This window comes from Hylobates moloch, unplaced genomic scaffold, assembly GCF_009828535.3.
Source record: "Hylobates moloch isolate HMO894 unplaced genomic scaffold, HMol_V3 SCAFFOLD_5, whole genome shotgun sequence".
NCBI lineage: Eukaryota > Metazoa > Chordata > Mammalia > Primates > Hylobatidae > Hylobates > Hylobates moloch.
Genome location: NW_026652280.1, coordinates 126,510,581 through 126,522,222, shown reverse-complemented (window position 1 = coordinate 126,522,222; position 11,642 = coordinate 126,510,581). Strand labels below are relative to the sequence as shown.

At 39.8% G+C, this 11,642-nt stretch overlaps 1 protein-coding gene across 3 annotated transcripts in view; it reads left to right on the top strand.

Moving 5' to 3' along the window:
* The first annotated feature begins 38 nt into the window (after positions 1-38).
* Positions 39-11,642, top strand: part of RTCA (RNA 3'-terminal phosphate cyclase) — a 34,905-nt gene continuing 23,301 nt past the window's right edge. The window contains exons 1-8 of one of the 3 annotated variants that reach the window (XM_032155266.2): positions 39-270; positions 374-474; positions 2,014-2,157; positions 4,411-4,534; positions 7,259-7,317; positions 8,685-8,826; positions 9,458-9,582; positions 11,370-11,428. In XM_032155266.2, the coding sequence (XP_032011157.1) occupies positions 226-270; positions 374-474; positions 2,014-2,157; positions 4,411-4,534; positions 7,259-7,317; positions 8,685-8,826; positions 9,458-9,582; positions 11,370-11,428 (799 nt within the window). In that variant the 5' untranslated portion in view covers positions 39-225. Of the gene's footprint in view, positions 271-373; positions 475-1,935; positions 2,158-4,410; positions 4,535-7,258; positions 7,318-8,684; positions 8,827-9,457; positions 9,583-11,369; positions 11,429-11,642 lie in introns of those variants that run through there. The other 2 variants (XM_032155269.2, XM_032155270.2) reach the window with 2 other exon arrangements.

The window sequence follows — 11,642 nt, the reverse complement described above, 5'->3', positions numbered from 1 at the left end:
AGCTATGCGCATGCGCACTGGCTGCCGACCTGGGCGAACCCGGGGGTTCGTTTCTGCTGACTGCAGTGTCCCGAGAGGCGCTGCTGCTTCCGCTTTCTCGCCAGGCCCCTGCAGCCCCAAGCGTGAACCGAGGTTTCTGAACTACTGGGCGGGAGCCAACGTCTCTTCTTTCTCCCGCTCCGGCGGAGGCTTTGTCGCTGCGGGCTGGGCCCCAGGGTGCCCCCCATGGCGGGGCCGCGGGTGGAGGTTGATGGCAGCATCATGGAAGGGGTGAGTACAGAGCGAAGCTGCCGGGGCTGCAGCCAGACTAAGGAGGGGAGCTCTCACCACCGGTGTGCTTACGTCTCTTCTCCCTGTACCGCATGCTTTGCAGGGCGGCCAGATCCTGAGAGTCTCTACGGCCTTGAGCTGTCTCCTAGGCCTCCCCTTGCGGGTGCAGAAGATCCGAGCCGGCCGGAGCACGCCAGGCCTGAGGTAAATCTGGCTGGAGGGGGAGTTGGGCCGTGAAGTTGGGGGATCGGGGGGGTCGGGCTGCCGGGCTGGGGCATCCGGAGTCCAAGTGGTGGAACCCAGAAGGTCCCAGACGCAGGTATGGGCGATCCAGGGCGGGGACGCTCTGCCTGGGCGGTGGCCTGGGTTGTAAGGTTCTGAAAGCCTCGAGGGGTGAGTTTAGAAATGGTCTCGAGTTTTCTCTATTTGGCTAAATAGTCTCATTTGCTAAAGAGCTAGCTATTAAAATGTTTTCCCACCTCACCAGGCATTCCAAATATCCGAATAGCACGTATGAGCTGGCAAGATAGATAGGGCAGAAATGCTTGTGAGGCTAGAGGAAACCCTGTTTTTTAACCAGTGCATTCTGGTGCTGCTGCCAGTTTTAGAATCATAAAACAGGAAAGGATCCTGAGATGTGTTATCTCAGCTTTCAGTCATACCTCCAGAGAGCTGTTATGACCAGAATTATCTGTTGTGGAGAGGGAAACACCTTGACATTTGACCTTATTTCTTCTGTCTGGGTAGCTGGGCATGCCACTAGTTGAGTTTCAGGTACATGCACCTGTTAGAAGAGGACCCAGGTTTGAAGCCACACTGATTGCTTTGTATGTATTCTGTATTTATTACATTTTAATAAATTAGCGATCTCAGTCTTTTGTCTACAGTTTTGAAATTACCAAAAGGCAATTACTGATATATGTTAATGTTAATTGCCTTTGTCATAGTCGTTTGCAGCCCTCCATTTCACCAACAGGGGAATCCAATTCATTAGGCTGTAGGTGTTGTATTGGTTTGCTAAGGCTGCCATAACAAAATGCCACGCACGGAGTGGAGCTTAAACAACAGAAATTTATTTCCTCACAGTTCTGGAGGCTGGAAGTCCAAGATCAAGGTCCTGACAAGGTTGGTTTCCTCTGAGAGCCATGAGAAAAGGATCTGCTCCAGGCCTGTCTTTTTGCCTCTTCACATGGTGGTTCCTCTGTGCACCTTGCCCCTAGCGTCTCTGTATGTTCTAGGTGTTTTTTTTTTTTTTTTATAAGGACACCAGTAAGATTGTATGGTGGCCTCATTTTAACTTAATTATCATTTTAAAGGCTCTATCTCCAAATATAGTCACATTCTGAGATACGGAGGGTTACAGTCTCAGCATATGAATTTAGGGGGAACATAGTTCAGCCCATACAGGCACCATAGATTATTCAGTCAAGTGCAAGTGAGACTGGTGGCGCTGAAGTAACTATTAGTTTTCTTCTTTTGCACACTTCTAATTTGCAGCAATATATCAGCGTATGTATTTATAGTCAGAAATAACTGGTCTGCAAGGAAGCGTTAAAATGATATATACTAGCAGGTAGTCTAGGTGCATAAAAACCCAAAAGGAAGCTGACATTGAAGATGTGGCACTTACTGTGGTTAGACCTTGCTGTTTTCTTGCCATTGCAGTTTTGTAAATTTGTCATAAAATGTGGGGATATAGGCAGTCTGAATGCACACGTTTTGATGCAGTATTATGACCTGAAGGCCTCAACATTTATCTGGACTGGAAATGATTCGAGATTTGTGTGATGGGCAACTAGAGGGGGCAGAAATTGGCTCAACAGAAATAACCTTTACACCAGAGAAGATCAAAGGTGGAATCCACACAGCAGATACCAAGACAGCAGGGTATGTATCACTTAACATTCCATTTAAGTAACCTGGATTTAAGTCCAGGTTTTGCCACTTTCTGGGCTAGTTGCTTAACGTCTATGAGCTTGTTTCCCTACTTTTATGTTTTATTTTTTTGAGACAAGGTATCCGTCTTGCCCAGGCTGGGGTGCAGTGGTGCAATCACTGCTCACTGTAAGCTGTAACTCCTGGGCCCAACAGGTCCTCCCACCTCAGCCTCCTGAGTAGCTGGGACCATAGGCACACACCACCATGCCCAGCTAATTTTTGTATTTTTTGAAGAGACAAGGTTTCGCCGTGTTTTTCAGCTGGTCTTGAATTCCTGAGCTCAAGCAATCCACCCACGTTGGCCTCCCAAAGTTTTGCGATTATAAGTGTGAGCCACCACACCTGTCCAATAAATATTTATTGAATTAATGAAATTCATTATTACTGACAGAGACTTCCCAGTTCAATACTTAAGCATCATTGTGTAAGTGAGTTAAATAAAGATCTGTCTTTTAGTAGCTAGGAGGCTATGTCAAATTCCCTTTCAAACTACTTATGAATGTGATTGCTTTCACTTAACTTTGGAGAAGGGAGATAATGGCTCATTTAGAAAACAACCAGGCCAGGTGTGGTGGCTCACACCTGTAGTCCCAGCACTTTGGGAGGCCGAGGTGGGTGGATCGCTTGAGCTCACAAATTTGAGACCAGCCTGGGCAACATGGCAAAACCCCGTCATATATATATATGTATATATATTAGCTGGGCATGGTGGTACATGCCGGTAGTCCCATCTACTCAAGAAGCTGAGGCTTGAGCCTCGGAGGTGGAAGGTGCAGTGAACCGAGATGGTGCCACTGCACTCCAGCCTGGGTGATGGAAGGAGCCCCTGTCTCAAAAAAAAAAAAAGAAAATGGCCAAATGTTTCACTTTATAAAATTCATCGTGTTACATAAATATTTCTTGTGATTTCTCACATTATTCGACTATAAGGACCAAACAGGCAAGTAAAGCAAGGATTACTTCACTAAAACTTTCCATGTGAAATATTTAGCTATCAGTCTTTTTTTTTTTTTGTCTCCCAGGCTGGAGTGGCATGATCATGGCTCACTGTAGCCTTGACCTCTTGGGCTCAGGCGATCCTCCCAAAGTGCTGAGACTACAGGTGTGCGCCACAATCCCTGGTTAATTTTTAAATTTTTTGTAGAGATGGAGTCTCACTGTGTTGCCCAGATTGGTTTTGAACTTCTGGGCTCAAGTGATCATCCCACCTCTGTCTCCCAAAGTGCTGGGATACAGGCATGAGCCACCACGCCCGGCCAAGCTGTGAGTGTTTGTTATTATTAAAATTATTAAAATATTTTATTTATTATACTTTTAAGTTCTGGATACATGTGCAGAATGTACAGGTTTGTCACATATGTACACATGTGCCATAGTGGTTTGCTGCACCCATCAACTGGTCCACCTAGGCTTTAAGCCCTGCATGCATTAGGTATTTGTCCTAGTGCTCTCTCTCCCCTTACCACCCACCCCCCGACAAGCCCCGGTGTGTGATGTTCCCCTCGCTGTGCCCATGTGTTCTCATTGTTCAACTCCCACTTATGAGTGAGAATATGCAACGTTTGCTTTTCTGTTCCTGTGTTAGTTTACTGAGAATGATGGCTTCCAGCTTCATCCATGTCCCTGCAAAGGACATGAACTCATTCTCTTTTATGGCTGAGTAAAATATTATTCTATCATACCATGAACTCCACAATGACAGGAACTATATCTTAACTTTATAGCTGGAACAGTACCTTGTTATATGGTAACTACTCATATATAATCAATCCAGACCTTGACTATTTTGAAAGCATTTTCATAAACTGCTAGTTTCAAGAATTCTTTTGTAAAACTTTTGAAGTAGGTTTTATTTTTAATTTTTTTTCTTTTTTACTTTTTTTTGTAATATAAGGAAAAGTATCAGAACTTACCCAAGGTCACACAGCTAATGTGTTTAGTTGATAACCAAACCAGACCCAGGTTTGGTTATCATTTAAAGCTATTTTTTTCTATGGTGAAATCTGTTTTTCTTTAAAATTCAGGATTTTACTATTCAGACACTAAAATGTTTTTTAACTAGAAACTCAATGGCATATACCTGCCTTCACAGTTGTCTGTGCTTTAGTTGGTAGTGATGAACAAGAATATAGCTTATTTAAGAGTTTGAAAAGAAAATGCAGAAAAGAAAATGAAAATAAGCCCCTTCTGCCTTCTCTGTAGGAGTGTGTGCCTCTTGATGCAGGTCTCAATGCCGTGTGTTCTCTTTGCTGCTTCTCCATCAGAACTTCATTTGAAAGGTGGAACTAATGCCGAAATGGCACCACAGATCGATTATACAGTGATGGTAAGGGCTTTTGTTGTTGACAAACTAAGATGATCTCATACATGCTTCTGAGTTTCCATTCTCTAAATATATCCTGAGTGTTTTTTTGTGACTTGCTTGTTTATCTCTTCATGGTGTCTTTTCTGTCTTTTCTTTCTTTCTTTTTTTTTTTTTTTTGAGACAGTGCTGTTGCCAAGGCTGGAGTACAGTTGCATGATCACAGCTCATTGCAGACTCAACTTCCTGAGCTCCAGCAATCTTGTCTTGGCCTCCTGAGTAGCTGGGACTACAGGCACACACCCAGCCAATTTTTAAAAAATTTTTTGTAGAGTCGATGCCTCACTGTGTTGCCTAGGCTGGTCTTGAACTCCTGAGCTCAAAGGATCCTCCCATCTCAGCCTCCCAAATGTGTCTATTGCAGTAGGGAGTGGGGAATCATGTTTACTTTAAGTTTGTTGTTATATCTTAGAATAGTGTTTATAGTGAATTTTTTTTAAAAAACTCAAGTGTAGGGCCTGGTGTGGTTGCTCACACCTGTAATCCTAGCACTCTGGGAGGCTGAGGTAGGCAGATCACGTGAGCTCAGGAGTTCAAGACCAGCCTGGGCAACATGGTGAAATCCCATCTCTACAAAAAAATAAATAAATAAAAAACAAAAAACACCACACACACAGAAAAATTAGCCAGGCATGGTGATGCACACCTGTGCAAGCTACTCAGCAGGCTGAGGTGGGAGGATCACTTGAGCCTGGGAGGTCGAGTTTGCAGTGAGCTATGCTGGCACTCCCTCCTGGGTGATAAAGCAAGATGCTGTCTTTAAAAAAACAAAAAACAGCTCGAGTATGATATAAATTATATCAATTGTGATGTGTTATTTTATAAATACAAGGATTATGATTTGGAGGAAAACTCAAACTTTTTTTTTCCATTAAGCCCCTTCCATTCTAGGATCAAACATTTAAAAAATGATTTAAAAAATACTGGCATGCTCATATAACTAGTGGGAGAGAAAAGTGGTATAATCTTTTTTTCTTCCAGATTTATTAAAGTGTAATTTTCAATTGAATCCACCCTTTTTAACATGCAGTTCTGTGATTTTTGACAATGACGTAATTCACAGTTATGGACCATCTACCACAATCAAGACATAGAATAGTTCCATTACTCTAAAAAATTCCCTTATACGTTTTTGTAATCAGTCCTGAGCCTCAGCCCCTGGCAACTGCTGATCTGTTTTCCATGATAGTTTGCCTTTTGTTCAGAATGTCATATAAGGAATAATACTGTACGTAGGCTTTGAGTCTGGGTTTTTTGCTCTCCATAATACATTTGAGATTCATCCGTGTTGCTTGTATCTGCAATGAAAACTTGAGTTGTATTCTCGTATATGGATGTACCAGTTTGTATATCCGTTCATCTATTGAAGGACATTTGAGTGTTTCCAGATTTTGGCAATTACAAATTAAGTTATTGTTAACATTCATATACAAGTTTGTGTGTGATTGTACATTTTCATTTCTCTTGGGAAAATACTTGCTGGGTTGTTATAATAAGCAAATGTCTAACTTTATAATACATAGCCAGGTTATTTTAGCTTCCAAAGTGGCTACATTTTGCATTATTACCCGTACTATATGAGAGTTCCAGCTGAAGTGGGCACAGTGGTGTGTGCCTATAGTCCCAGCTATTTAATACTTGGTAGGCTGAGGTGGGAGGATCTCTTGAGCTTAAGCTGGAGTCTAGCCTGCGTAACATAGCAAGACCCCATCTCTAAAATAAAAATAAATATCAAATAGAGGGTTCCGGCTGTTCTGTATCCATCCTAGCACTTGATATTTTCAGGTTTTTATTTGTTAAGCTTTTTCTGCCTTTAAAAAAAAAAAAACACAAAACAAGGTTAATAACGTGTATACCTCCTGGATACATAGGAGACAACCCAGAGATAAGTAAATCTCTAGAGTAGATCTCAAAGAGTTGCCTTAGACATCAGGCTTAAACACCATCTTTCTCTGAAATATTGCCATTCTAATAGATGGTATAATCTTTTTAAAGTCAGTTCGATGGAATGTATAATAAAAATTAATCTCTCCTTACCTAGTAATTTGACTTCAGGGAAACTACTCTAATTCAATATTGCAAAATGCAGCTAAAGATAAATGTTAAAGGTATTTGAACAGAGCATTATATACTGTAATTATCATTATATAAGATATATCATTATCTAATAATGAAAACTTGGAGAACCGTTAAGTAAATTGGGCCAGGATGCCATGGAGTCATTCAGATTTTGTTTAGGAATACTTTTATGATGTCAGGAAAATGCTTATGTTCATAATGTTAAAGCATTGTCTGTGGAATGAGATTTCAACTGTATAAAAAATTGAGATGACAGAATGGAATGCTCTTCACCAATACCCCCTCATTTCTTAAATGTACTATATTGAGATGCGTTAGGAAGTATTGGCCTTTGTAGTAGAATAACCACTGATATCAAGTATCCTAAGTTCCAATTTTTTTTGTTAGATAGACTTTCACAGCTCTGATTAAATAAATGTCAAACTTTTAAATTTAGCTACATATCAGTTTTTTTATTTGAAAAAATGGAACCAGCCTACATATTCTTATAACACTGTTTACCTATAGCACCCAATTACTAGCCAGCAAAGTACTTTTGTTTAATAAATACACTTGTTAAATTAGTGAATATTGCTGATTAACCTAATGATAAAAACTGATTTTTTTCAGGTCTTCAAGCCAATTGTTGAAAAATTTGGTTTCATATTTAATTGTGACATTAAAACAAGGTAAGTTGCTTATTTCTTAAATGTTAGGATCTATTACTTATGCTAAAAATAGTGGACAAGTTAGACTCTTAGAGAACTGTCTTTCTGGTACCCACTTAATACATTGCATCTCTTGTAAGAAGTAATTGTACTTTGTGGCTTAAAAATAATGAACAGCAGGGGCATGGGGACTTGAGAGCAGCTACACATGATGGTTATTTATTTCTAGGGAAAATATTTTCAAGGGAATTTTCACACTGAGGTACCCTCATATCTAGTGTTATTTCATGCCCCAGCACAGCTTAAGTGCTCACTGTGTGTAGACAACTGGACTAGACACTAAGGAGTCATAAAAGGAATTCTCTTCCACAATGTGATCAGAATTGTTTTCCTAAGAAACACATTGGGCATTCAGGTTATTTCTCTTTAAGGCTTCCCTTCTGCCACACAATCACTAGGCCATATTTCTTGGTATGGCATTTAAGTGCTTTGAAGTCTTGCCCTAACTTTTCTAATTTCTTTGTCCCTCTCCTCCTTTCAACGTGTTATGTATTCTAACAATATGTTTGCTTGTTATTCCTTAAATATGCTTTGTGCCTTTGGACTTTTGTGTCTTCATGTTATTCTTCCCCTGCTCTCCCAAAAGTTAGAAATCCTATGTTTTTTTTCAACATGAAACTTACAATTCTTTATGAACTGTGATTGTGCCTCAATCAGAATTCATATTTGCACCTGTGTTGTAGCCTTTCTTATAGCCTAACTTGTATTCTAGTAGATAGTGTGTGGAGCCATCTCCCTACCAGATGGTGAGCTTTTTGAGGGGACGAGTCCTGTCTTCTCACCATCTGCTGTAGAACAAATGACACCAATTAATTGAATTAAAGCTTTTTAAGTGTTTTGCTACTTAAATATTCATCATATATTTATTTGAGTACCTACCATGTGCCAGACATTGTTTTAGGCACAGGAAAATAGCAGGAACAATATAGGTAAGTCTAGCCCTCAAGGAGCTTATATTCCACAACAGCACTGTCAAATAGAACTTTCTGCATTGGGGTAAATGTTCCATATCTATGCTGTCCAATATGGTAGTCACTAGCCAAATGTGACTATTGAGCACTTAAAATGTGGCTAGTGCAGCTGGGGAGCTGATTTTTAAATTTTATTTAATTTAATAGTTTCACATATCTCAAGGCTACCACATTGTATGGTACAGACAAAATTTTGTTTTTTAATGTATAAAATTTTACAAAATACAGACCTAAAATATGTAGACCTTTCCATGGATTACATGTTTGGATATCATTGACATGTCATTTTATTGTAATATAGAGCTTTGTTTTTGTCATGCAATCAGTTTATGTGGGCATTTGTTATACTTTTCATAGGGGATATTACCCAAAAGGGGGTGGTGAAGTGATTGTTCGAATGTCACCAGTTAAACAATTGAACCCTATAAATTTAACTGACCGTGGCTGTGTGACTAAGATATATGGAAGAGCTTTCGTTGCTGGTGTTTTGCCATTTAAAGTAAGTTGTCTAGATGTTCTTAGAAATAAAATATATGTGTGTCTTGATAAGTATTATGTCAACTAAATTTTGAAATTATTGAGAAAACTTAACATTTTTTTAAAGAAAGAAATAATGTCCTTTGTGGCAATATGGCTGCAGCTGGAGGCCATTATTGTAAGCAAATTAATGTAGGAACAGGAAACCAAATACCACATGTTCTCATAAGTGGAAGCTACGCATTGAATACACGTGGACGTAAAGATGGGAACACTGGGGACTGCTAATGGGAGAAGGGTGGAAGGGGGCTAAGGGTTGAAACACTATCAGGTACTGTGTTCACTACCTAGGTGATGGGATCATTCATATACCAGATCTCAGCGACATGTAATTTACCCATGTAACAAACCTGCACATGTACCTCCTGAACCTAAAATAAAAGATGAAATATATATATATTAATGGATACTTTAACAAAAATAAAGTTAATTTACGTAAGCATTTTTAAAAATTCAATGCTCTCTTGAAAATCAAGTTATTAAATAATGCATGTAAAAACTACCAGTTATTTTATGTGTCTTTGAAATCTTGAAAACAATTTTCCAAATAATCAGTAATTGTTTTATTCTATTTTTCTGTCTTGCTAAAATAGGTAGCAAAAGACATGGCAGCAGCAGCAGTTAGATGCATCAGAAAGGAGATCCGGGATTTGTATGTTAACATCCAGCCTGTTCAAGAACCTAAAGACCAAGCATTTGGCAATGGAAATGGAATAATGTGAGACAATACTTTTTCCTACACATTAGTTGAGAGCCCTAAAATAGTTATCTAATTAAATTAAAGATTTGTAGGGTTTCTTGCTTAAGTTTATAGTTTTAAGGAGTATTTATTTATTTATTTATTTATTTATTGAGGCGGAGTCTTGCTCTGTCGTCCAGGCTGGAGTGCCGTGGTGCGGTCTTGGCTCACTGCAAGCTCCGCCTCCTGGGTTCATGCCATTCTTCTGCCTCAGCCTCCTGAGTAGCTGGGACTACAGGCGCCCACCACCACGCCCGGCTAGTGTTTTGTATTTTTAGTAGAGACGGGATTTCACCGTGTTAGCCAGGATGGTCTTGATCTCCTGACCTCGTGATCTGCCTGCCTCGGCCTCCCAAAGTGCTGGGATTAGGAGCACTAATCCCACTGGTCCTCCAGTGGGTTCTGTGGGTAAATAGAAGTTAGCTGGGTAGAAAAGTGAGAGCTAAGGAGGAAGGACAAAGAAATTTGACATACAAAAGTATTCTGGGTGAGGTGGCATGCAGCTTTAGTCCAAGCTACTCGGGAGGCTGAAACAGGATGATTGCTTGAGTCAGGAGTTTGACAACAGCCTGGCCAACATGGCAAGATCCCATGCCTCCCAAAGTGTGGAGGCATGAGCCACCACGCCCAGCCTCAATTTATATTTTTAAGGACATTCCTACCAAAAACACCAGTATGATAAATTAAGACAATTATTCCGAATTTTTTCTGAGGATGGCTTGCCTTTCATTACATTGTAAGATCCCTTTCCCTTATATAGTGAACTTAAATGTTTAATCAGAAGTTAGGCTTTAAAGCTAGTCCTATGAGAATATTTCCAGTTGCATAAAATACTTCAAATGTGAAATCAATTCACAAATAAATATAGCAAAGAGCTTTTTAAAACCAGACTAGAGGCCAGGCGTGGTGGCTTACGCCTGTAATCCCAGCACTTTGGGAGGCTGAGGCTGGCAGATCACAAGGTCAAGAGATCAAGGTCATCCTGGCCAACATGGTGAAACCCCGTCTCTACTAAAAATACAAAAATTAGCTGGGGGTGGTGGTGTGTGCCTGTAGTCCCAGCTACTTGGGAGGCTGAGGCAAGAGAATCGCTTGAACCTGGGAGGCAGAGGTTGTAGTGAGCTGAGCTCACACCACTGCACTCCAGCCTGGCGACAAAGCAAAACTCCGTCTCAAAAAAAACCCAAAAAAACCAGACTAGAACTATTATGTTAATTCAGTTAGGAGTTATAGATTTAAGTATTAGTACAAATTCTTTAACTGATGTTTTTGAAGTATAAAAGTACCATTTGTGGATATTTAAGTTTCAAATCCTCTCATTCAGAATTTCCATTAAAAGGTTTAAAGTAAATCCTTGCTCTACTTATGATAATACTATCTAAAAACCATAGAACAATACCAAAGTCTCTGCATAATAACCTTTTTATTTAAGATAATTCTGAAACACTTTATAATACTGTATGCCTGTGAAATGGTATCACTTAGTGCTAATGACATAGTAACTTGTTGGGGGGCATGGTAGACATTTCTTAACCTGTGAATTAGAATCTGGTGTGATGACTTCTGGTCAAGTGGTAAAGGATACTACTGGTCTGATTAAGATAGACAGTGTTAATCATGGCACTCTATATGAAGAATTTTTACTTCTGCAATTTGCTGCCCAGATTTAGTTCTGCCTATTTAATAGTCATTGTTCTCCTGTGTTGTATTTGCATAAATTTCAAACATTTATAGCAAAGGTAGTAATAACTTTTTTTCTTGCATAGAATTATTGCTGAGACCTCCACTGGCTGTTTGTTTGCTGGGTCATCACTTGGTAAACGAGGTAAGATAAATGAAGGGGGGCCATAGTTCCCAATGCTACTGCAGAGTTCTTTAATCCATCAGGGTTGGAATGTTATAGAATGATGGATGAAAGTTTAAAAGGATGTAGTTAATTGATTCTCTTTTAGCGTCAATTACACTTTCAGACTTTCAGTCTCTCTCCCACCTTTATACTTTGGAAAATTTCAAACCTATGGAAAAGTTGAATGACTAGT